At 47.8% G+C, this 24,087-nt stretch overlaps 8 protein-coding genes across 8 annotated transcripts; 6 read left to right on the top strand and 2 right to left on the bottom strand.

Moving 5' to 3' along the window:
• Positions 1-510: 510 nt before the first annotated feature.
• Positions 511-1,477, top strand: SPPG_08659 (uncharacterized protein; the record flags this gene model as incomplete). The annotated part of the gene is made up of 4 exons (XM_016756805.1): positions 511-643; positions 702-989; positions 1,059-1,212; positions 1,266-1,477. 3 exons carry the CDS (start codon positions 511-513, stop codon positions 1,172-1,174), a joined length of 537 nt encoding a protein of 178 aa, XP_016603937.1. The 3' UTR covers positions 1,175-1,212; positions 1,266-1,477.
• Positions 1,394-3,388, bottom strand: SPPG_09564 (uncharacterized protein). Its single transcript, XM_016757740.1, has 3 exons — positions 2,962-3,388; positions 1,907-2,868; positions 1,394-1,830 (listed from the first exon to the last, which is right to left on the bottom strand). The coding sequence occupies exons 1-3, from the start codon at positions 3,115-3,117 to the stop codon at positions 1,644-1,646; spliced, it is 1,305 nt and encodes a 434-aa protein (XP_016603936.1). The 5' UTR covers positions 3,118-3,388; the 3' UTR covers positions 1,394-1,643.
• Positions 3,354-6,840, top strand: SPPG_08656 (uncharacterized protein). Its single transcript, XM_016756804.1, has 5 exons — positions 3,354-4,128; positions 4,199-4,300; positions 4,368-5,561; positions 5,627-6,099; positions 6,168-6,840. The coding sequence occupies exons 1-5, from the start codon at positions 3,983-3,985 to the stop codon at positions 6,653-6,655; spliced, it is 2,403 nt and encodes an 800-aa protein (XP_016603935.1). The 5' UTR covers positions 3,354-3,982; the 3' UTR covers positions 6,656-6,840.
• A 471-nt stretch (positions 6,841-7,311) lies between these two features.
• SPPG_08655 (uncharacterized protein) lies at positions 7,312-9,984 on the top strand. The gene is made up of 6 exons (XM_016756803.1): positions 7,312-7,363; positions 7,438-7,625; positions 7,698-7,859; positions 7,932-8,114; positions 8,206-9,769; positions 9,833-9,984. The coding sequence occupies exons 2-6, from the start codon at positions 7,469-7,471 to the stop codon at positions 9,924-9,926; spliced, it is 2,160 nt and encodes a 719-aa protein (XP_016603934.1). The 5' UTR covers positions 7,312-7,363; positions 7,438-7,468; the 3' UTR covers positions 9,927-9,984.
• Positions 9,985-10,085: 101 nt separating this feature from the next.
• SPPG_08654 (uncharacterized protein) lies at positions 10,086-13,069 on the bottom strand. Its single transcript, XM_016756802.1, has one exon. It carries the CDS (start codon positions 12,804-12,806, stop codon positions 10,167-10,169), a length of 2,640 nt encoding a protein of 879 aa, XP_016603933.1. The 5' UTR covers positions 12,807-13,069; the 3' UTR covers positions 10,086-10,166.
• Positions 13,070-14,012: 943 nt separating this feature from the next.
• SPPG_08653 (uncharacterized protein) lies at positions 14,013-15,584 on the top strand. The gene has a single exon (XM_016756801.1). It carries the CDS (start codon positions 14,116-14,118, stop codon positions 15,451-15,453), a length of 1,338 nt encoding a protein of 445 aa, XP_016603932.1. The 5' UTR covers positions 14,013-14,115; the 3' UTR covers positions 15,454-15,584.
• Positions 15,585-17,251: 1,667 nt separating this feature from the next.
• On the top strand, positions 17,252-19,058 carry SPPG_08652 (uncharacterized protein). Its single transcript, XM_016756800.1, has 3 exons — positions 17,252-17,389; positions 17,464-17,569; positions 17,638-19,058. The coding sequence occupies exons 2-3, from the start codon at positions 17,480-17,482 to the stop codon at positions 18,883-18,885; spliced, it is 1,338 nt and encodes a 445-aa protein (XP_016603931.1). The 5' UTR covers positions 17,252-17,389; positions 17,464-17,479; the 3' UTR covers positions 18,886-19,058.
• Positions 19,059-21,069: 2,011 nt separating this feature from the next.
• On the top strand, positions 21,070-24,057 carry SPPG_08651 (uncharacterized protein; the record flags this gene model as incomplete). The annotated part of the gene is made up of 7 exons (XM_016756799.1): positions 21,070-21,137; positions 21,202-21,347; positions 21,418-21,904; positions 21,960-22,270; positions 22,323-22,491; positions 22,557-22,633; positions 22,688-24,057. 7 exons carry the CDS (start codon positions 21,070-21,072, stop codon positions 24,055-24,057), a joined length of 2,628 nt encoding a protein of 875 aa, XP_016603930.1.
• Positions 24,058-24,087: the final 30 nt, after the last annotated feature.

Below are 24,087 nucleotides of genomic sequence, written 5' to 3'. Positions count from 1 at the left end.
AACGGGGATGCTCAAAGCGTCCAACCGACTTGACATTTACACGAACACCCGATAGTTTCATTTTGAACGGTCTAACTTGTTTCATTCATAAAGTCCAACATTTTATTGTCAAGAAGAGGAATCTGTCATTAGCCTCACCCAAGCTGCACTGTTTGCGTTCCTTGCACACATGTGGATATGTTGCATCCAATTTGTTGTGGGAAATCTTGAAGGAACTGGGAGTATGGTACTTTTATCTAGTAATCTGTGATATGAACACAATGACGCTCACATAACGGAGTGTTCGAATTCTTCACCACTCTAGATACCTAGATGGAGCATAGTGCATTTAGCATAGTGTATTTAGAACCTAATTCGTAGGGTCTCGACTGCAGTAACCTAGCCAAACGGGGCTCGACTGTAGTATGTAATGTCATGGGAACAAATATAGACTTTGAGAGGACTCTTATAAAGCTGCAGAGCAAAACTACTTTGTTTACTAGCGATCGAAATCAGTCTGCATCAAACACCATGCCCAAAGCCAAAACCAAATCAGCAGTCCGAAAAGCAGCAAAACCGTCGGGGCCTTCCAATGACGCTCCATCGCAGCAACCATCCGCGGAGACGGACCCGCTCCAACACGACGAGCCCACTAAAGGTGCCAGTACAGTCTCATGATAGTATCTACATTTAACTCTAACCCGTTGACTTGGCTTCCAAAGAATTCGAATGGACCAGTAGCGGCCGTGAATACTACCGAAGAATATTGAGATGGATCCCCAGCAGTCCAACCCGCGAGTCCCAGAAGCTCGCAGCGATAGACAAGAGCGCTGTGGCGGTCCTGGCCGCGTTAGCCGCTCGTGGAATCTTTGTCAAATCTGACACCTGGAACACCAATGGAGAGGGCAGTAGCAGCACAGCTGCTGACGTTTTTCATGTTGAAATCGATCGCCGCTCCGAATCTCATCCGCGCAAGTTTGACACTCTGGTTCAACTCCCTGGGTCGCCAGGTGAGTAGAGAGACATGCTTCTTGGGTCATACCTGTTCGCAGACTAATCTGGTCGCACCTCCTATGTAGCCGAAGAGATGCTAAAAGCATTCGCCAACATTACTCCAAAGTCAATGGAAAAGCCGCTGAGAGCTCTTGAGCAATATTCAGAACCGCCAGAACCGTCAGAATCGCCATCACACTGACAACGCGGCGCTCATGCCCATGTGGAAGGCACCAAATGGTAAGATGAACACTTTAACCCAACGTACATTTACACTGGTTAAATATCTTCAGACACGGATACCTCGCTTTATTGGCTGCGTTCTTTTGAAGAAGCCTAAAGACCCAGGGCGGGTGCTTCGTAAGAAGCGCATCATTTTGCAAAAAACACTCTTTGCTTTTCTGGTACAATACTTTTGCATGGCAGTATGCTCAAACTGTATATCTTTATTGTAAATCTGGGTGCGTTCAAACCCATTGCAAATAAATCTTGTGTGTATTATCTATCTACTGCCAGCTTGCTCCTTGTGTGATCATTTACAAGCACATTTGCTGGAGGTTGCAGCCGCATCGCCATGGACGCATCGCATTTCTCGTGACCAAAACCAGGGGACCTATACATGCCCCAACCATAACAGATGCTCAAAAGCATCTCCGCAAGTCGATTCGACATTAATTCTCAAAGCATCCCTCCGGTCTACAGACCAAATCATTTGGGGTGGGATTTCTATACAAGGGTGTTTGACCGTCGCCGACGCAGTCTGCCGCTGTTAGGAACTGAAAGTTTTTGGATTGGAGGTACTCAACAGACAGTTCTGCGAGGTTTTTAGGTACAGCACGAGTGGGACGAAAGTCGGCTCTGAAAAACGATGTGAAAGTATGTGACAAACTGCTCTACAAATGCATGTAATTGAGATTAGACAGTGTTTACTCACGTATTATTCACCACATCATGGTTCAAAACGATATGGGACACACTCCCTGGATTTGGCGCAGTGTTCTGCAATTCCGTCAGTCCGCCCTGTGGATCCCCATTTTCCCAATCTCTTGGATCCGCATCCCACAAGATGGGCGTAATTCCCATTCCTCCGAGAATTCTCAAATGTTTGTCTTCGAAATCGCCATATGGAAATCGAAAGCAGGTAGGAACTCGACCTAGAGCTTGTGCAAAGACGCGAGTTGTTTCTGTGATTTCGTAGGTAAAGTTGCGCTCGCTGGCGGTGATGGCATCTGTGTGCGTGAAGCCATGCATACAGAGTTGATGGCCGTCATTTGCAGCGCGCTGAACAGTGGATGCTAGAGCCAGAATACCAAAGGGAGTGTTCAGATTGCCGTTACTAAAGTATTGCTTGTAGTTTTTGCCGTTCATGAAAAAGGTTGCCTTTGCATTTTTGGATTTTAGGTAATCCAATAGGCCGTCAGTGAGGACTGCAGGGCCATCATCGTAGGTGAGAAGAAAGCCGTTCGGTTTGGAACAGGTAAAGATGGGCGTGGCGGGTGGATTATTGCAATTGCCAAATCCAGATTGGCATCCGTCTGCACAGTGATCGGACGTGTATCCGCATTCCCCGTTTGCACTGCAACATGCCCCGAATCCACAACTTCCAATCCCATTCCCGCAGGACTGATCCAGGTTCCGAATCGTAGGAGGAGTCTCGCTATCGCATACTCCAAAACCGACCTGGCACCCAATTCCACAATAGGACGCACGAACTGGATCTGCATCGAAGGGACCACAGCTACCGTATTGACTGCAGCAGAGCCCTCCACCGCATGTCGCTTTTCCCGGTCCGCAGTTTTCGTTGGCTTGAGCGATAGGTGTGGGACTCTGGCCGTAGCACGTACCGAAAGAAGGTTGACAGTTTCCGGAACAATGATCGATTGTAGAACCACACCACTACAGGTGATCAACGAAAACGTTTAGTAGCTGACAGGCAAGCCAAAAAAATCTCTAGAATGATCAAAATAAAGAAAAACCACCGTAACTCACCCCCCATTCCGAGCAACACAATCCTTCTGCGCAAGTTCCAATTCCGTTCCCGCAAGGTGCATTCCTTTCTATTCCCGTCTGCTGCCTTTTGAGTACAGCACCGTCCACATCCACCATGAACCAGATCAGGGCAAGAAGCACGATGCTTGTCCGCATGGTTTTCCGTTATGCAGGAGAGAACGATGCGACCAAGCGTGCCAGGTCCCCGCCTAAAATGCAAAATAAAAAGAAACTAGATTATAAAGCATCGCTTCCCAACTGGTGGCTTTCCGTTGGCGATCCGCTTTGAGTTTTGAAAAGTTGCAATTTTCGAGTTGATTTGATGGGGTGGTTTAGTCGCGCGTTTTTATTTGGGTTTTTTTTTATTTATTTATTTGAACACTTAAGTGTGAAAGTCGCTTGCCTCGCATGCGTTTTAGCAAGTAAGTTGCTTTTTGAAAAAGGACGCTTTTAGTAAAGAGCTTTTTGCGTTTTCTTTTATCGCTTCTCCCCGCATGGCATGGCCAAAACGAAAACGTGTTTGGAGGACGGATTTCCACGCACTGTAAAACAAACAAAACACGCGAAATGAAACTTTTTGACTTGCGGCAGTTCCAAAAACTGGTTTTTGGGGCTGAAGAAGGTTTCTTCGCGATCGGTTTGACTTCCGCGTTACGATGGGATTTCGTTTCACTCGTTGGTGCTCTTTTTCTTCAAATGTTTTCAACGTTCAAAAGGAACAAAAGGAAATAGTGACGCCGCCCCGTCCGTGGCTAAAGGTCTGCAAAAGACAAAAGGAGAAAAAAAAAACAGGCCTCGGATTTGCACAATAATCGGGTTGTCCCCAAATCCCAACTTTGTCGTCATCATTTGGTTGCTAAAGAAGAAAATCGACAGAATCAGTTCTCTTTTTTCCAAGGATCATGAATCACTCGTGAGGCAACTGTCCAAAAATCCTGTACAGGCCCATTGCTTTCTTTATCGTCTTTCGTTATACGACGAACAGTTTCACAACTTTTAAACTCTCTTGGCGGGCGGACGGATGAACGTGCCTTCGACCCAACCCCAGGTTCCTTCTCCGCTAGCCCGCGACGCGAGACGGGACCGCAGAAGGAGGCGAGATCAAGACGATGGAGTGCCCCCTGTACGAAGAAGGCGCATGGTATTGTGGCCTGAGAGTAGTGACAAGTACGGGTCTCCATACGTATTAGGTGTTGCCTCCAAAAAACAAGGACTGATGGTGGCCCTTGTCTTGCAGGTGGTATAAAGCATGGATGATCATGACAAGAATCCTGACGTTCTTCATCCCGGATTTTATTTTGCGGAGACTCATTACACGAGAAGATGCACGCATTGCATGGTGGGTAGTCCCCTCGTCTTTTTTGCCGATTTTTACACAACTCACCAAACCGTTTCGGTTCAAAAAGGCGTGAAAAGCTTGCAGTATGCGTTCTTCTCCTCCTAATTACCGTCATCGGACTGTTCATTGTCCTGTACATTCCCGTCTTTTGGTGCCCCGACCCATCCATTTACACACCAGAAATGGTGATTGCACCAAAAACCCGCGCAAAGCTTGAATTCCTACGCTCTCTGTACCCGCAGGACACGTTTTGTTATTACTACTCTTGGATCATCCTGGTCCTCTCTGGTCTTTCCGGCATCGTGCTCATCGTCATTGTCATTGCGTCGGCTTACACACAATTCAAATCCTACCCGACAAATGACAGTCTCCAAAAAGGTGTGATTCTCCATGTCCCTTGCTATTCAGAGACCAAAGACGTTTTGCAAAAAACAGTGGATTCTGTGGCGGACCTGGAGTATCCGGATGAGAAAAAGCTGTTGTTTCTGGTCATGGACGGGTTGATTGTCGGCAAGAACCAAAAAATGCCAACACCCGATATCTTGCTGCACGATGTGTTATTCTGGGAAGGGGATGAGCGCGATCCGGTTACTTACCCTTCCACTGGAGTTGGAGACCTTCGCATGAATGCTGCTCAAGTATACTCGGGATGGCATGAGACGGAACACTGCAGTGTTCCTTACATTGTGGTAGTAAAAGTTGGCCTGAACGACACGGATATTTCAAAGCTTGGGAACCGGAGCAAGAGAGATTCTCAGCTCATCATCATGAAGTTTCTTCGATCGGTCAATTTCTGGAAGAACAGGCGTGACAAGTGGTCAGCCCTCGATATTGAACTAGACCAGCATTTTAAGGATCTCGGTCTAGACCCGCTTGACTTTGAATACTTTCTTCTCACCGACGCCGATACATATGTCTTGCCAGATGGGCTATCCCGTCAAATTAACGTGATGGAGCGCGATCCAACCATTCTGGGAACGACGGGCGAAACGGCGGTTGAAAACAAATGGGAGTCAATTACGGCCGCGGCACAAGTATATGAGTATTTCATTACTCATCGGTTCCTAAAGTCATTTGAAAGCCTTTTGGGAGAAATTCTCGTGCTCTCTGGTTGCTTTGCAGTGTACCGAATCAAGCAAAAGAATCCCGATACAGGGCAGTGGGAACCCCGGCTCTGCGACGATTTTATCATTGCCATGTATAACGGAAGCAATCCATACACGGGCGAGCCATTTGAGTTGACAATGCACAGATGTAACTTGTAAGTTGATCACTACGATCATCGAACGCCGGACCATAAGATGTTGATGATTTGCTTTCTTTTAGATATAAGATCGGAGAAGACCGGTTCCTTAGTACACTCCTTCTACGCAAGTTTCATCGCATGCACACCGAGTTTATCCCAAAAGCGATTTGTATAACCAGCGTCCCTACTTCGCTTCCTATTCTCCTCAACCAACGAAGACGATGGACAAACTCTCTTATCCACAATCACATTGAGGTCTTTGCATATGATCCTCGGTCAGGCCTTCGCGGTCTGGCTCTGCGCTTTGTCGTGTTGGTCGAACTCGGGGTTTGTCTCATTACGCCAGTGTTGACTCTCCAGTTCCTTTACTTGGTCTTTTGCGCAGTTGTTGAAGCCGGATTATACCTTTTCCCGATGGTCACGTCCTTTGTTCTTTTATCGGTTGGATTGATCATCACCATTGCGACGTTGCATTTCGAGCAGTTGTTTTGGTACATACCCTTTGTGCTGTGCTTTCCAATCTTTTCAATTGTGATTCCGCTGTGGTCTTGCTGTGAGTGTGTTCTTTTGTGGTCTGGCAAAATGATGGCTTTTAAAATGAGCAAAACTATTCGTATATAGGGCGATTGGACGATTTTACGTGGGGAACAACGCGCAAAACCGCTCAAGAAGCGGATACGATTTCAATTCTCTCCTCCCGGTCCAGTTTCGCTTCGCGCTCGAGCATTGCATCTGCGGCACGAAGCAGCCGAGGAAGTTTCAGTCAGAGCGGTCCGTCACCTAGCTCCTCTCGTAGCAGTCTAGCGACTTTGAATGCCAACTCATCAAAGTCATCAATCAACTCAACTCTTATTGGTCCACCTCCCAGCTTGCCTGCTTCTCCGCATCGCAACAAGTCCTCCAGCTCCCTGTCAACGGATGACCGATACCCTTCGCCTCCAGCTACTGCTGTCCTGAGGCCACTGAAATCCATGACGGATCTACCGGGGCTTGTCGAAAACCCGTCACCGATTCATCGAACAGGTAGCGAGACAGATTTGGGCACACTGGAAAGAGCGCATATGAAGAGATCCAGGAGTTTTGCGGATAAATTTCCCAAAGAGATATAGAAATGTTGCGTAGAGCACATTGTTTGCAAGTACATATAGGAATCGTCCTGAGATGTTTTATAGGAAGCACTTGTTTAATTTTCATTGTCGCTGGGTGTCGCTGGGTGGGGCAAGGACACTTTTCATCAGAATTAGTACATACCAGACACTATTCACCAAATGAGCAGAATGCACAAATGTCTCGCACACCAGCAACCATGCATGGAAAAGCTGTGCAGCGTAAATCGAGCAGAACACCGTGTGGAATGGTCAATCGAAAAGGTACAGACAGTCACATTGGTGCTTTTGAATAACGTTCCCAAAATCGCCATCAACCCGCAATCCTACGCAGAGGCGTACTTGAGGCCAATATGCAAAACCAACTGACAACCCGCCCATGAGCCTCTTCGTAGTTCTTTTCAACACGCGGAGGCTGTTCGGAGAGCCCCAAATACCAGGAACATGGTACAATTGTTCCATATAGTCCGATCATCTGGTATCCAAAAGCCAAAAAGTCAAAACCTGAGAAGATTATCTGATCCACCTTCCATATTTGTTAAAATTTTGTTCCCCAGGAGACGGTGGGAGACAAAATCTTTTGTTTTGCTGAGGCAGACAAGACACCACTTTCTTATTTCCCGGGTAAAATATCCAAACCCTCCTTTGGAGCGAAAAAACAAAAATCGAACGACGCAAAACGACGACGAGAAGCAAGATAAAAGGCAGTTGGTGTGTTCTTCTTCCCAAAGGCTGTGTGTGTTTTTTTACAGCGAGTTTTGTTTTTGATATTATCTGCCATCAAGGCCAATCCATCTATCCAACGGAGCAAGCACCATGATGATGATGCCCGCTATCGTGCTTCTCGTTGCTCTTGGCGTCCTCTTGTCGCCAGTTGCTGCCTTGTATGTTCCTCCCGCTCGGGCCAACTGCATCTTTACTCTTGGACAGAATACGTTGAATATGTGGGGTGGCAATAAATTGTCGACTCGTAGTATGTTTCCGAGTCGTTTATAGTGTGTGCAAACGATACATTCATTGAGCGTTTCTGACCATGTTGATTCAGATGAAACGACACAGGCATATGTGGAGGATCTTGCTAGGAATACAGTAACCGTAAACTTTGGACAGTCACGATTCGACGTTTCTACGAAATACACAGCGGGCTTTATGCCTACGAGCATGTCGGCGAGTTGTGTACAACACCGATCCAGAGTTGCTTGTATCGGTGAGAAATCAGAGCTTTGAGGTGCTGTCCCAAATAACCCATCACAACTGACTATACATTTATTATCTGTAGGCGGGATGGATGTAAACTACCAAAGTCAGCCAATGGTGTTGACAGTGTTTAATCCAGACAACCCGTCGGATCAAAGCAGCACCTCTTATCCGTCAATAACTCCCCGCTGGAACATGGGTAGTGCCCTACTGGGAGACAAACTGTACATTTTTGGAGGCCAAGCGCCAGCTGCTGCCAACGTTGGTAAGACTTGAACTAGTCATTGGCCAGCGCCAGCTGGCCTCGAGTGTGCTGATATTGGAACCATTTGGAATAACCGTTGCCGTCCATTTAGAGCTTAACGCCTACCAGGACTTGTACGTCATCAACTTGGTATCAAAGACGCTTGAGAGTTCAACCATCGGTACCCCTCAAAGGCGCTCCCACATGTGCATGGCCGACATCAGTTTGACGTCCTTTGTGATGTTTGGTGGATACGCCGGTGCATATAATGACGAGACATGGATTTACGATGTCACTACCGGGTGGAAGGATATCACTGCTGAGGTGAAAGCAAAAGGTGCTTATCCCTCAGCCCGGCAAGGCGCGCGCTGCGCAAACGTGCAAGGGTCTATTTACATGTTTGGTGGAAAAAACTCGGCAACGACGGGGACCAATGACGTGTGGAGATTTGATCCTGCGAGTCATTCCTGGGAACAAATCTCTCCTTATTTTGCTGTACCTGCGAGCACCCAGCCATCGGCTCGCGGCTATTCGTCGATGCTTGCTGTTGGAAACATTTTAGCAATCGTTGGGGGACGGGACCTTACGGACACTGCGCAAGATCCAAACATGTACTTTTTCAATGTACAGGATCGGAAATGGGTCGATGACACTGCAGCTTTGGCAGCACTTCCCAAGGGAACAAATCCTCCTCCTCCTTCCAATAGTACCGAAGATCGACAAAATCCCCCCGGTGTGACCTCTGCGGAGAAGAGCACCTCTAACACTGCCGTTATTGCTGGAGCAGCGGGCGGTGGAGCCGCAGTAGTACTGGCAGCTGCAGCCTTGATTTTTTACGGGAAACGTCGTCGTCGACATCCAAAAGAGTCGGGCAACGTCACGCACTGCGTTTTGCAAGCGAACCAAACGAACAAACCCAATGATGGGAGGCCTCCGTCTGCTCATCCCAGTGAAGTGGCGACGCTTCATAGCCCCAGTCCTCACGAGGAGCTCATGATTCCTGCGGCATATCAACAAGTGCCGTTGGGTCATCAAACTTCCCAACATACAATGTCCTTTGACTCTGCTACGAGGAGCTCAGTTTATCGGCCAATAAGTTGGGACAATGGTGGCATGAGTCCTCGCTCCTCGAGCGTATACCAGGGGCATCCCGTTGCTTCCAATTCTCCTTCCCCTATACCGTCCATGCACCCAAGCCACACCTCCTTTGATAGTTCCAGTGCATCCGAGGTGCGGCCGGTATCGCCGCCTGTTCCGCAGTCTACTCCTCTTCTGGAACGTGGCTACACACAGAGTAGCCCACCTCCTTATGCTACTCTTGGTGAACGGGAATTGTCACATCCTGTGGTTATGCCTTTGAGAACAATCGTACCCGCTATGCCCGCGATGCCCGCGATGCCCGCGATGCCCGCAGTGCCCGCAGTGCCCGTAATGCCGGAAAAGCCTGCGATACCTGCAATGCAAGAGTATTCCGCACCAACTATGGCGATCACAAAAACGGGTGTAGAAATGGGCGAGTCTGCTGTTCCCATGGACGTTATCCAAAAGGCAGAAATTCAAGTCGAGGACTCAAACAATCAAGGTTTACCTCACATGGGTAAATTACGGTTCACCCCCCGAAGCAAGGCGAACACGGATGAGATGGAAGTATCTCCCGGAGATGTAATTTACGTAAAGTAAGTTGAATAAGCGCTAGTTGTTTCTGTTGCTTCGCCCGTGATTTACATGACACTTTTTAGGGAGCTTTTTAAAGATGGATGGGCCCAAGGTTACAATGCTACAAAAAACGTTGCTGGATTTTTTCCTTATAATTGTGTAGAGAGACGTGATTAGAAAAGTCTATGTAATCCAAACGAATGAAGTATATCCAAATACAATCAGTGTCATGAAATGACTGGATTTCTGACGAATTCATATGGGACAGCACTATGCCGTTGCTGTGACATGTGTCGGCATCTGCATCTGAAGGTAACTTTGAGCACAGACTGATTTTGCAGTGCAATGCCATAGTATTTAAAAAAATAATGAGGGTATCAGAAATCGCCAACTCTAAGAAACAGGTAGTATATGTGCCTAAGTTGCAGTCGCGATACGACACAGCTTTGCGATTCTTTCAATGATTCGCACTGAGCTATGACACCCAGCACCCCATGTCTCTGTCCCGCACGGCAAAACCACCACACTTCCCATTTGCCCGTCCAGCGTTGGTACGGGGTCTCCATCTAACCAGGTATTAACGTTGCCAGTCATCAACGTGTCTTTATCTGTCACCCCGAATGCTAAATATGAGCTGGCTAGCCCAGGTGCCGAAAATCCTACTGCCGGTACATTTACTGATGCTCCCGTAAGTAGCGCTAGTCCGCCACCAAGAGAATGTCCCGTAACGTACACATTAGAGTTTTCTGCAGCTACTCGTGCTACATAGTCCTCAACGGAAAAGAAGTATGTCAAGGCTGGATTGGCAGCGTATCGGTAGAGGAGTCTCACGACTTGGGCAAGGGTCTGTTGGGGCCACAATGAGAAAAATGTGCCAAAGTACGAAGAGAATCGAAGAAGTGCCGGGCTTGAGAATAGGTATATATCTTGGAAGACGTCGTCGAGCCCATGTGTGCCGCGGATAGATATAATATGCAGAGGTGAAGAGTTTCCACTTGAAGAAAGATTAAAATGAACGAAATGAACGTCACCAGTGACGGGAACACTGATCAGGGATGCGCTCATGTTGAGGCGGGAAAGCGTGGGAGCTAACATTGCCAGTGGCGAATCTTCGTAGGCTGCTTCCGCTAACGAGGCAAATGCATGTAAATCCAGTGGTTGAGCGGAAGAGTAAGGATATGCCGGGGCGCAAAATGGAGGAAGAACGCTAGAGTTCCGGAGCAGAAATGAAGGACGATTGTCACGAGGTGGTGGGACTTTTGAGTTGAGACATACTCCGACAATGGCGGATACCGCAAGTGCTGTGCAGAGCATAAATAGAAGCACCAGAGAGGTGCGATGTGCCCGTCTAATGTTTGGAAGTCGGACGGAAGAACCGGAGGTCTTGCCGTCTCGGTCCCAGTAAAATCTGGCATCCCGCAAATCGAGGGAGAGAATTGCGATCAAAAGTGTCGTACTGTAAGTGTACAGTGCGTACGAAGCTCGGAACGATATAGCGAGGGCAAGCATCGCCAACGTGACGAATACCATGAGCGGCACTCGGGCTTTATGCGAAATGAGCTTCTCGGGAAGAAGAAATAGAGCGTCCCGAAAGAAAAAAATCGCAAAAAACGTTGGAGCATACGACGCTAACACACTATTCGACACCTGTTTCACATCAACAAAGTACTTCCACCTCTCAGGAACGTCGCTTTGGATACTCATGCGTCCGATATCCAGAGCTACAAGACACCCTATTCCACAAAAGTCGTAGAGCATGCGCGCAACAAAGAGTACTAGAGCTGGCGCGGCCGATTTTCCATCGTAAGGGAGCACATTCTCAATATACTGATGCACCGAAGTGAGATTGGAATAACCAGGTAGATACCATCGACATCTCACAATCAATCCAAAAAGAAAAAAGACTCCACATAGCACTGCTATGGTACTATACACACGCATGGAGTTGAGAACGATGGATGACACGAAGACAATGATGGACCCCCAAAAGAGCCTATTGCCAATGATATTCAGCACTTGGCCTTTCGCCACGTCCTTCCCCTCGCCCTTACTTTTGCTGTCAAATCCCGCGGAAGCCACGTACATTGCACGAAGACGATCATGTTCCATTTCGTTTCGAAATAGCTCTCGCAGATACCGTCCAATTCTGTACAGGCGGGCACAGAGGTTGCTAACCGCAATGGCAAAAAGGGATGCAAAAGCGTACGATGCGCACAGATATCCAACCGCCGTCCAAAAATCAATGACTGAGAGTACCAAAGGAGGTCCAGCCAGCACCAATAGGAAGAGTAGAAAGAGGAGAAACAGTTTGAACCATTCTACACGTATAAAGAACTTTGCGTGTGGACTGTGCGGGTCGAGTTTATCAATGCTGAGGTCGCCCAGAGTCAGCGCCTTGTTCGTTCCTTGTGGTGTCCCAGCTGGAAGGTCACCCGTCAAATCATCGGGCACACTGGGCAAACACAACATATGGAGGACCCACGGCTTCCATTTCATAATCGTGTGATCCACCCACCGTCCCGGCCACATGTCCTTTGCCCCAGCGCCAAAACCGCACCGCCAGATGCTCACACCCATTCGAAGAGCCGTACGCAACAATGATCTGACTACTCGTTGCAAAGCGTGCAGATAAAATGCGAAAGCGAGGAGGTAAAGAATAGTTTCATTGGATGGCTTGCTATTGATCAGCGAAAAGGTTGTATAACCGACGTTGACTGTAACGCAGAGCGCAAACGTTAGCCAGAGGGACACGCCAGGAACAAGAAAAAAGATGAGAAGGATGCGCAGGAGGATGATAACGGCGTCAGTGTGAAAAACGATGGGTGGTGGTGGGATCGTCGTTTTCAGTGTACCCAGTTGTGCTGGTGCCGAGGTCGGCTCGGGTGTCGATTTGCCACTGTCATTTGCATGAACGATATCTACAGGTGTTGGACCGTCGATCGCCGCACTCGTGGGATCTATACTGGATTCAAGGTCATAGGCTGACGCTTCACGTCCATGTCGATGAACCAATGTATTCGGAGGTTGCAGCACGGCCCCTGGGAGCTGCGTGTCCATGAAGGGTTTGGTGTCGTGAAAGACACGTCAAACTGTCCTCCTCGTCGGCGAAAACCGCCCAACAGCAGCTACGACACAACCGTTTGCGCAGCCCCAAAAGAGTGGATGAAAGTTGAGCCCGGTAGCGTAAAAAAACGTGGTGAGGGTTTAGAATCCCAAAAGGAGATTTTTTTGTCGAACTCGGCGCTTGGAGCGAAAATCCAAAAACGTTTTCTTCGATTTGTCGTTTTCTTTTTTTATTTCTTTTAACGATATGGTGGAGATGAACAACCTTTTTAAAATAATACGGATCGTTCCCCCCCATATTGTTAACTGGAGCGATCAATGGGCTCCTCCAGTGCCCAAGCGCGTTTACTTGCATGGAATTTGTTGAATATTCAAGATATCGTGTGTCGTGCTGGTTATCCCACTTGGTGATGCGAATACAAACATTGGTTTGGTCAGCCGTTAGGGTCAGGGCAAACGACAAACCTTGGGTTATCATCCCCTGCGCTGTTACCAATGTTGGGTTTACATTATGACAACAAAAAGCACGACAATGGCTCGGGCTGTTTAGGACGCACGACATGGTACATTGCATTGCATTATATGCATGATGGTCAGCAAGACATAAACTTTTGATTTATCGTCGGAAGGCCTCTCAAGCTTGACACGCTGTGCAAGAGTACATGAAAACTGATATGGTGCACATATATCCCAACGAGGATTGGAATGTCCGATAAGCTACACAAATCTTCCGCTTTACACTTTTACCTTCAGTGGAAATGGAATGCATCATGAGGGACGGTCTTTCCGAGTCACATTTCTCGCCTCAAAGCCAAAATCCATATGACTTGATACAAACTGAAGGTGCCTTTTGGGATGACACACGCTTTGCGACGCTGACTTTGGAACTTAACGAGTATATCCACGTGGAAAGTAACTCAATGGCGCCGACAAGTATTCAGCCTTCTCGGGCATAAAGATATCGTTCGGAGGTAGGGTCCCTTCGTTTGGCTGAGAAACTGTGCTTTTCAATACTTTTGAATGCTGGCGTTCGTTTCCCCGGCTCAAACGTTAGTTGGAGTACACATGGAGTAAACAAGACAATGGGTCAGGAGTTTAGAAAAGTGCCTGGGCCTCGTGGAATGCGTGCCAAGTAGTAGGCCAAATTCCTGGATCTTCCCAACGTGCTCCAACGCTATCTGTGTGTGTGTACAATGAACCTCCTCAGCGAATTGAAGATGAGTCAAGGTCAATTGACCGATTATTTGAGAGAAGCCCGTCTCGTCAAAACTACCTTTCCCCCGTTCACTTTGGTTGCAGAATAATGGCTTCAAAACTTGAGGATTTAAAATCCCTGCTGCCAGGCACGTCCATCGTTGAGCCTTCACAAGGCGGGGCATACGACAAGGCCAGAAAGGACACTTTTAATCATGACCTTGACGCTTTTCCCTTGGCCATCGTTTACGTTCGGAATAACAAGGATGTCATTGAATGTGTCAAGTGGGCCTCGTCAAACCAAATACCCGTTACAGTTGCAGGCGGTCGGCACTCGATGCGATGCTACAAAAATGATCACTTGGCCATCGATCTAAGGCATATGGACGCCGTCATTGTTGACGCTGTGAACAGAACTGTTGCCGTGCAAGGAGGCGCGAAACTTGGCCAAGTTGATCGCGAATGCTCGCTCTTTGGCATGCATGCACCGTTTGGGACTGACCCTGACACTGGTGTTGGAGGCCTAACTTTGGGCGGCGGATGGGGTTACTTGTCTCGGCAATATGGACTCTCAATAGATGGGATCGTGTCCATGGACGTTGTCACTTCGAAAGGAGAGCTGATTACGACTTCCGCAGCTGTTCATCCAGACCTTTTCTTTGCTATGCGTGGTGCAGGAGGATATTTCGGGGTATGCACGCTGTTTCGTTTCCGTCTCTATCCGGTCCCAGCAACACTCTCTGGGATGGCCCTCTACGGTTTTAATGAACCGAAATCTCTCACCAAATCGTACGTCGCGGCCATGACAAGCGCAACTCGTCATGTTAGTGGCGCTCTTGTTCTTGGGTTCGTTCCGGATGCCGATAAGATTCGGAGACCTTCTGCAACCGTCATTCTATCCTACGTTGGCCCGTCGGTTGACAAAGGAACACTAGCCATAGAGCCGTTCAAGAACCTCGCTGGTTCCGCGCCACTGATGAGCAGCGTCCGCCAATCTACCTATGTCGAGCTTCAATCCATGCTGGGAGATATACACTCTCCAAATATCGGAATGCACGACAAGCACCTGTTCCTGGCGGACATCAACGACGAAATTATCGACACTTGCTTGGATATGCTATCCACCCTACCGCAACCGACCGGTTTTGTCGCCATCTTTCCATTTGATGGTGCGATTCAAGATGTGCCATCTGGCGATACCGCCTTTTCTCATCGCGACAGCAACTGGTGGCTTATTTACGGAATTGAGTGGACGGAAATCAGTCAGAAAGAACCATGCATCCAATGGGTCCAAGCGGGTGCCGAACGATTGAAGAGGTATTCCCAGGGAGAATATACCAACCAGTCGCATCACAAGAGCGCAGAAGCTCTCTGGGGTTCCAATTTGGATAGACTTCGGAAATGTAAAGAAATCTGGGATCATGGCAATATGTTTGGCAAGATCTAGATCGTGATATGTAGTTGGGCATGAAGATGCGCATATGCTCGTGGCTCTCTTGGGTTAGAGATGATATATCTTGGACGCCAGTCCGTACCATACATTGAATATATAATATGCCCACATCCACTCATTCTGGTGACACCAAAAAAGCCCGGTCGGCCATCACAGTTGCAAGGTAGTGCATCTGTTCTACAGACTTGATTCTATGGTGAAAATAGTCGCATGCTATTCCTAGGACAGTTCGTAACCCATCGCTCAAGTGTCATCACATAGGGACTGGTTTATGTGCACATACTGTACAAGATAATTCAGAGAACAAGCTGAGCATATAGAATAATATACTGCATTTGCAGATCTTCTGTCAAGTGCACTGCAATGCATGGGTTCATTAGTTATATATATTTCGCCGGTACTTGTCTGCCCACCCACTTGCACATATACTTTCCATCCGACCTACGCACAACCCACAACACAACCAAATATCTCATGAGTCCAACCGTCCAGGGATGTTGCCAGCGACACCGTCTACTTCTTCTTCTTGGGATTTTTCAAAGTCACCAAACTACTTCTCCGAATGGCAGTTGTGATAGACGTTTTGAACTCATGTCCTTGCGTCCCGAGCTGCTTCCACATCCAAATGAGAAGATTTCCTAAAGGTGAGAAACGCATGGGCCAATTCGGTTATGCGTTCGGAAGATTCAAAAGGAAATCGGAAGTGTGAATGATTGTCAGATGTTTTGGCGTAGTGAGATGTACAGACATGCTTTTCTCTGTAATAAAAATAATACATACGTGTATAAAATGCTCTATTCAATGGCTCTTGCTGACCTCGGTTAAGCGACATTTTACAATATGCAGAACCCACCCGCGATACGTTGGGCATTCGGCGTGAGTGCATTCAATGGGTTCCAATACTACTAGTATCGTTGGAGTATCGTTGGGGTTAGGAGACGTTCAGAGTTGCAAGTACAACATAATTTGCACATTTGAAATCGTCGTAAACACACCGACAACTATTCACTGTCTTGTGTAAAAACGAAATCCCTCACACACGATGTGCATACAGCAGATTGTAACTTGTCGTAAGGTCTTGTCTGTAAAAGAAATATCACTCGCAGCTGATTGCCGAGGGTACTGATAAAGAAAAGATGCGAGTATGCCCATCTGCTAAATATCGATTATCAATAAAACTGGAAATGGCCATCAGAGCAAGCACCCTTCCCGACACCTGGCAGGAGCTTAAACCCAAGTTCCGCGCCTTGAGCACACTGATCGACGAAGGTCGCTTTTGAATGTTGTTAAACTTACCAGGCAGGTGCAAGCGGCTATTATCCCATGGGGGGCACCACAGGCCGTAACTTTTAGTTGTCCAAAACGGCCATGCAAATAAAAGTAGTCCCGAACCTCCGATGTGGTCTAAATACGGAATTTTTCAATCGGTCTATCCCCCCTTTTGATGTCGGAATTGAATCGACCCAAACAAAGGGATCTTGTCATGTACCTTCCGGTGTCATCGCAGGAAGCGATTGTCGGGAAAACCGCTACAAATTACATATACCTTTCGCATAAAATAAATGGAGAAAAAAGTCCGAGCATATGTGTGCATTATCAACCGTTGACATTCCTCCATAAATAATAATCGTTCAAAATCCGTCGATCGCTTTGCAAAATTGAGAATTTCCTAATATGGATAAATGAGATAATAGTTAATTCCACGTGATATATGACCTCATTTCACACTTTTTGGTTTTCATCCGAATCTGCGGATTCGGTCATTCCTTCTTGTGCTTTAGGGCTTTTGCTTTTGGACTTGCATTTTTGGCTCTGGCGATATCGTTTTTTTTAGGCTTTTGGCTGTGTATTCTTGCTCTGCATAAAGCCCTTTTGCATTGTCAAGTGGTTTGGGTGTGTTTTGTGTGTGTGTGTTTTTGATAAATGAGAGGTTGGTCCAACTAGCGTTCCTTTTTGTTTTTGGATTCGTTTTCATTTGAACAACTCCTTGTTTTTTTTGGATAGGGCTATTATTTTTATCATGTCGCCTCGTCTTCCCCTCCCAACACCCATGGAGCCTTCGTTGGGCGACTCGAATCTCAACAGCGTCTCTGCCCTGCGTGTCCTTTCCGTAAGTTTTAGTATCTGGCTGTCACCTATGAGGGCGCTGATCTGAATATCCGCCCGACATTTCGATAGGACGTGGCATTGAGTGAGGCCTTGTATAAACAGAGTCCCATTCTGTCTCCTCCTCGTCCTCCTCCTCCTCCTCCTCTGGCAAGTCGATGGCCTCCGTCTCTTTCGCCTTTGATTCAACAACAACAACAAGAACGGTATCATCAGCATGATCCTCTCTGCAAATGTCGTCCCATACATCACGGACAACAGCCATGGGCATGGAGACCGCCCTACAACAATGATGCCTATCACGGGTGGCATTCTGGAACAATGGCACCGACCACACCAACAACAATAGCAAGAGTGCGGTATTTGCCCTACTCCACGGCTCATGCTCTCCCGAGCGATCGGAATGCGAGGTACATGTCGTGTCCCTGTTCAACATGTCGAGAGACGTGTGCAAACAGCGTTCGAGAAAGGTGTATGGGCGAATGTCGAGCGGGTTATAGGGATGCGCAAGCATGTCGACAAGCCGTTTTACCTACTCCCCCCATCGGTCCATCTTATGGTCCGCCTCACATGTCTCACAGTCTGCCTCACGCACCGCCTCACGGACCATCGATGACTCCCATCGGACTTGCTCATGCCCACGGTCCTCCTCTACCGCCCCTTTCTCATGGACACGGACAGACACCACAGGCGTCACCTCGTGGTCCATCTCACGGTCCATCTTCTCATGGACCAGGCCAAGGTCCGCCTCCTCCTCCTGCTCCTTCCCATAACGAACACGTCCACTCAAGTGTACCTCACCACAACGTCCCCGCAAACGGGATCAACGGGCAAAGACATCCGTATCCCTTTTACTGCCACGTATCAGGATACCCGTACTATACCCTTACACCTTCCTCCTCTTCATCCTCTTCACCATCGACAAGAACAATGACAAAATGCTCATGCGTGCGCTGCATTCTTCCATCTTGTACGGACACAACCGACCCACCACCACCTTACGATCCAAAGTCACCCACCAGTGATAGCCCGCACTCCAATCTCACTCCACAACCACAACAACAACGACAGCCAGATCAAGAAAACCCTCTTCCAACTCCCCCAATCCCAACACCTCCACCTCGTCCCCTCCGCCGGTACACTTGTCCAACCTGCAACAAACGCTTCTCACGTCCAAGCAGCCTGAAAACCCATGTGAATTCACATACAGGAGAAAAGCCTTTTGTGTGTTCTAATGGGTGTGGACGGCGGTTTAGTGTTTTGAGTAATTTGAGGAGGCATATTAAAGCTGGCGGGTGTCCATCCAAGCGGCCAGCGTGAGTGTGAAAATGTTATGGGTTTGACCCGATGGTGGTGGGATATACGGTTTTTATTATCTTTTTTTGTACATTGTGTTGCTTTATGTTTTGATAACATGGATATTTTGTATGTACAATACTATGTTTGTTATTTTTGTGAATAGTGTGAAATATTGTTTCTGTGGTCATAGGTCGTTTTCATGAGCGCACCGCAAATCACATTCACAGTGCTAGTGTATGTGTGTGTGGATTCTAGTCTTTGTGAGCCATGCTTATGGTCCTTGCATATTATGCTTTCTTTTCAGTGTATATGGACTCTTCATCGACGACAAGTTCCTCTTGATCTTGTACCCCAGGGCGACCAAAGGATTTACGCAAAAACAAGGTGACCTGCACTGCACTACACAGCAGGAACAAGATGTGCAGAGATGCTCCGATGTGCATTGCCCGTGCCCCATGAGCATCCATTACGCTTAAAAAAACAGTGGCGGTTTGATAAGAGGGAGTGATCGATGTACAAGAAATCTATGTCATGCCCTTGAAAACATGGTGCGTCTGGTCCTTCATGCCAAGATAGACATGCGAAATAATGTTATCGTGATTAACCACCAGTAACAACCAGATTGTTAATGCAAAACATGTCAAGATCACTATTCCATATCATTGTGTCAAACAACAAGAACGGTTACGGTCAATTGGGTCGGAAGGTAGGAATCCCGTTAGACTGCCACGTACTGGCAGGACGCATACTTGTAGTGCATGTGTACCCACCCAACAGACAAAACAACGTGGTGGAACGAGTAAGTTTGCACTGTAAGGACACCCTGTGTAGCAACCTGATATCCTTATACCGAAAAAAAAAAAACTGAGCTGATCACGGCAAATGCCGAATTCTTGGCAAATGCCATGTCGTTATCAAAATATTTCATGTGCCAGAGCTGTTCCAACATAACGTCAAAAATGCCATGATCTGCATGAAAACCATGTACCTTGACATAGCAAACACGACCTGATGAGCAGTAGTACCTTGGACCATAGCCAAAAACCCCAAAAGAAAAAAAACTGAGCAGATCATCCCCCTAGGATCATCCCCGCTAAATGCCGATCCCCCCCGTAATCAGGTTGCGCTGCTTGCATCCCTTTCGTGGTTATCAAGTGCGCCTGCATATGTTATGAATTTCTTTACATGTATACATAAAGCCATTGGTAAAAGTGGCAATACTCTGTAGGAGATGATAATACCATATAGCTATACTTTTAGCCTCAGTATTGATCGTGATCATTGTCTACGACGTTTTCCTAACTTTCTACCGTCTATACACAAGGCGTATGTGGTCTCAAAAGGTACAAAAGGAGGCACAAATGCACAGTGGCAGGCGCATTGCAGTTTTGCATGTAAGTGGCAGTATGCTTGTGTTTAAAGAAAGGTAAAGAAACGCGGCATAGAGCGATTTGACAAGGTCAACGCCACGGAGGCCGGCGACTGGGTGTTGCGGTCGAATGCAAGCCTTCGACACTTTACAGGATGACCACGAGATGGACCTTGATTTTGATTTTTAACACTTGCTACCTGGACATTTCCTCACGTTTCCGGTTCAGGACGACGTATCCGACAGAGAAGAGGAAGGGATATACCGATGTACACCCTTTCAAGGCACTTAAGTCAAAACAGTCACCTTGTACAATGCTCTCTGGAACACCATCGCTAGCAAAAATCCTAGAGGATATGATCCCATTCGGTGTTGGTGAAACTGGCAAACCATTTCGCTGAATGGAGGTAAGAGAAACTCATGTCTTCCCCCATTGTGTCATAGCCTGGGAATTCATGACAAATAGGTCAGTTGAAACCCCAACACCTGTGGTATGAATCAGTATATCCATTCCACCCGCTGTCATGTTCTTGTTCCTGGACACGAGTACTGGGTTCAAATGGATGGTGACATGTCGTAATGGTCAATAGTGGCAATACGCGAGAACGACGGGGCTGCATCTGCGGGGTGACGAGGGCTTGTTGGCGGAAAATGGAACGTTCTGAATTTGATGACATGGATGTTTTTCGCAGCTCACCACTGGCCGGGGTTTTATATAACGCAGAGCTACAAAGTCATCGTCCACATTAGTTTGAGGATACTCAAATTGCAGCTGCTTGTCTCTGTTTGTCTGTTCGTTTTGAATTCTCTCCGTTTGCCTCCATACGTAAAACAACATGCTGGGAGGAGACCAGACATCTAATGGCGGCTCAGTTATACGAAGCTTGGAACAAATCTTTCAGAGGTGAATATTCATTTCTTTTCGGCTTGATTCCCAGGATGTCAACTTTTCCGTTGTCCATCATTAGAAATCCTGATGATCCGTACATCTTGTACCCGGATGCTACCCGAACCGGACACTGCTCACTGGATGGACACCAAATCATCAATGCCGTACGGTATGGAGCGGAAAAGTATCAGGGAGCTGTCGGACCGGCCCGTGAAACGGATCGAGGTAAGGGATATATGCATTATGTGTGTTTCTCATATGCAGCCGCTCATCTGGAACACTGTACGCCTTACAGTTGTAGCGTACCTGTCCAGTTCCCATGTCTCCTATTTTATCAACCTCTTATCTTTGATGACCAACGATTATGTTCCGCTTCTTCTCTCGCCGCGGAATGCCACAGCCGGCATGGTGGATCTCATCCAGCGCTCCAAGGCGGTCGCTTTGGTCTACGAGCCTGGTCAATCTCATATTGTTCAGCAGCTGCGTAAGGACCTACCAGAGCTAAAAATGGTAGAGGCTATCCAGTTTGAAGAATTATTGCGTGATGAAAAGAACGAGTGGATGAAAGAGGATGGCAGTGTTGGATTTGGTATCAAACAGAGTGTTGGAGCCACGGATAACCTTGCCGACCGTGTGACTCTTGCCATGCACAGTTCCGGATCGACAGCCTTCCCAAAGTTGCGGTACTGGACTAACCGCTCAATGATGGCGAATCCCAATGATCGAGGTTTTGACGATACGTCGCGTCGACAACGAACGTTCCTCCCCGCTCCCTTGTTCCAGTATGTTTCTGTTGCACTTGCATATTTGACACGTAGTGAATAGCATTATCTTTAGTGCATTGGGCATCTGGGTCGGGCTTTCCACTCTACGCGCCTCCGGGGCCATCATCCTCGCATCCTTCCCATTTAGTCCCGCAGCGCTGCTCGACGCAGTGCAAAAAACCAACCCCACGAAAATCGTTTTGCCTCCGTCACTACTCGAAGATTTCGTAGGTTATCTAGACACCACAGCACCGGAGCGATGGAGCATCCTCTCGTCGTTGGATTCCATCCTTGTTGGAGGTGCACCCTGTCCGCAGGAGATCGGAGACCGCGTTGTCGAACGGGGTATTGGACTGAGGAGTATCTATGGGTCAACCGAAGCTGGTATGTTCTAAGTAGAAATAGTAACAGGTCATGCCATCGCTGACTTTCACAGGCGTGCTACTGGGGCCTGAACCCGGCTCAAAGGAATGGAATGTCCTGCGTCCCATTATTGATGAGCAGCATATCAAGTGGCAAGTTGTCAATAAAGAACGTGGTATATATAGGATGTTCGTCAGGACCAGCGTGGTAGGATTTGCAAAGGGCGTCACCGATGAGGAATGGTTAGTCAAGAGTATCTAATGAATTTGTCAAAATCCAAAGCTTTGACGCTAGTATGCTATTCCAGGTACGATACTAATGATTTGTTCAAACAAGTCCGGCCTGGCTTCTGGATGTATCGGGGACGCGGAGACGACATTCTCGGTAACTTCGGCTGCACCGCTTCTGCTTAGATATCTTTCTCAACATGCATCTTAGTTCACATCACCGGTGAAAAGACTAATCCGGTCCCGATGGAGCTCAGTCTCCGCACTCACCCTCTCATCCACGAAGCCGTCATCCTTGGACAAGACCGATTCCAAACCTGCGCGTTCATTCTTCTCGATAGACAGGAAATACTAAAGTATTCCCCCTTAGAGGTGATGGACCAAGTTTATCGAGCTGTCGAAGACGCCAATGAATTGGCTCCGCAGCATTCACGACTAATCAAGGAACTAGTTGAAGTGTTACCATTTGGACATGCTGATTTCCCGAGAACAGAATCAAAAGGGAACGTCATACGTCGCCGGGCGGCTGTCATGCTGAAAGAACGAGAACAAAAACTTTATGAACGATACGAGAAGGGATTGTCGGAGCAGGGACCCAAACAGGCATTGGGTGCTCAAGGAGATTTAACAGATTTCATCGTGCAAGCTGCGGCCAAGATCATGGGCCGGGACGCAACGACATTAACGGATCCGCAGGATCAACGTACCTCTCTCTTTGCATTGGGCCTCGATTCCCTGGGAGCCACGCAACTCCGTAACGAACTGGCGCGAGTTGTGAACAATGATCTACCCCGCGACATCGTCTTTAGCTACTCCTCGATCCATGACTTGGCTTCCTACTTGAGCAGTGTGCGCAACGAGCCGACGTCCCTAACGGATCTACGGCGAGCGATCAGGGACGAAGTTGCAGCCATCTTGAAAAAGACGATGGACACAAGCATGGATGATGTGTCCTTCTTTGAAATTGGATTGGACTCGCTGGGTGCCACAACGCTCAGCAATCGTCTCGCCAAGATACTGGGAAAGGACATCAAACGGGACATTATATTTGATCATTCGACTGTTTCCGGTTTGGCCAGTGCACTCAGTGGTACCACTGGAGATGACAATGTAGCTTCTACCAAACAGTTAACAAAAGCTCAAGATCTCCTCAAAAAATACATTTCCCGCATCTCTACACTTACGCCATTGCCTGCAGACACTTCCCAGCCAGACCGCCGACGCATTCTCCTAACTGGCTCTACCGGCGCCCTCGGCACCGAACTCCTCGCCTCGCTCCTCGCTCTTCCCAATGTCGACAAAATCTACTGTCTCCACCGTGGCTCCAACGATTTACAGCGGGAGAGCAAGTCATTTGCATCACGATTAGGGGACGCCTCAATTCTTGAACAAGCAGAAGCCGAGGGAAGAGTACATGGAGTGGCAGCCAACCTGGAAGAGGACCGCTTGGGAGTTGGAGACGAGACATACAAACTCTTGGAAGACGTGACGGATATTCTGCATGTCGGCTGGCCAGTTAATTGGAGTTTTCCGGTGGAGGCTTTTGATGGGACATTGAACGGTACTAGATTTTTTTTATAGTGGTACTGCTCTCCGGATGCTTAACAATGC

This window comes from Spizellomyces punctatus (assembly GCF_000182565.1).
Source record: "Spizellomyces punctatus DAOM BR117 chromosome Unknown supercont1.24, whole genome shotgun sequence".
In the NCBI taxonomy this organism is placed as follows: domain Eukaryota; kingdom Fungi; phylum Chytridiomycota; class Chytridiomycetes; order Spizellomycetales; family Spizellomycetaceae; genus Spizellomyces; species Spizellomyces punctatus.
The sequence above is the reverse complement of the archived record's forward strand: the minus strand, read 5'-3'. Positions and strand labels throughout refer to the sequence as shown.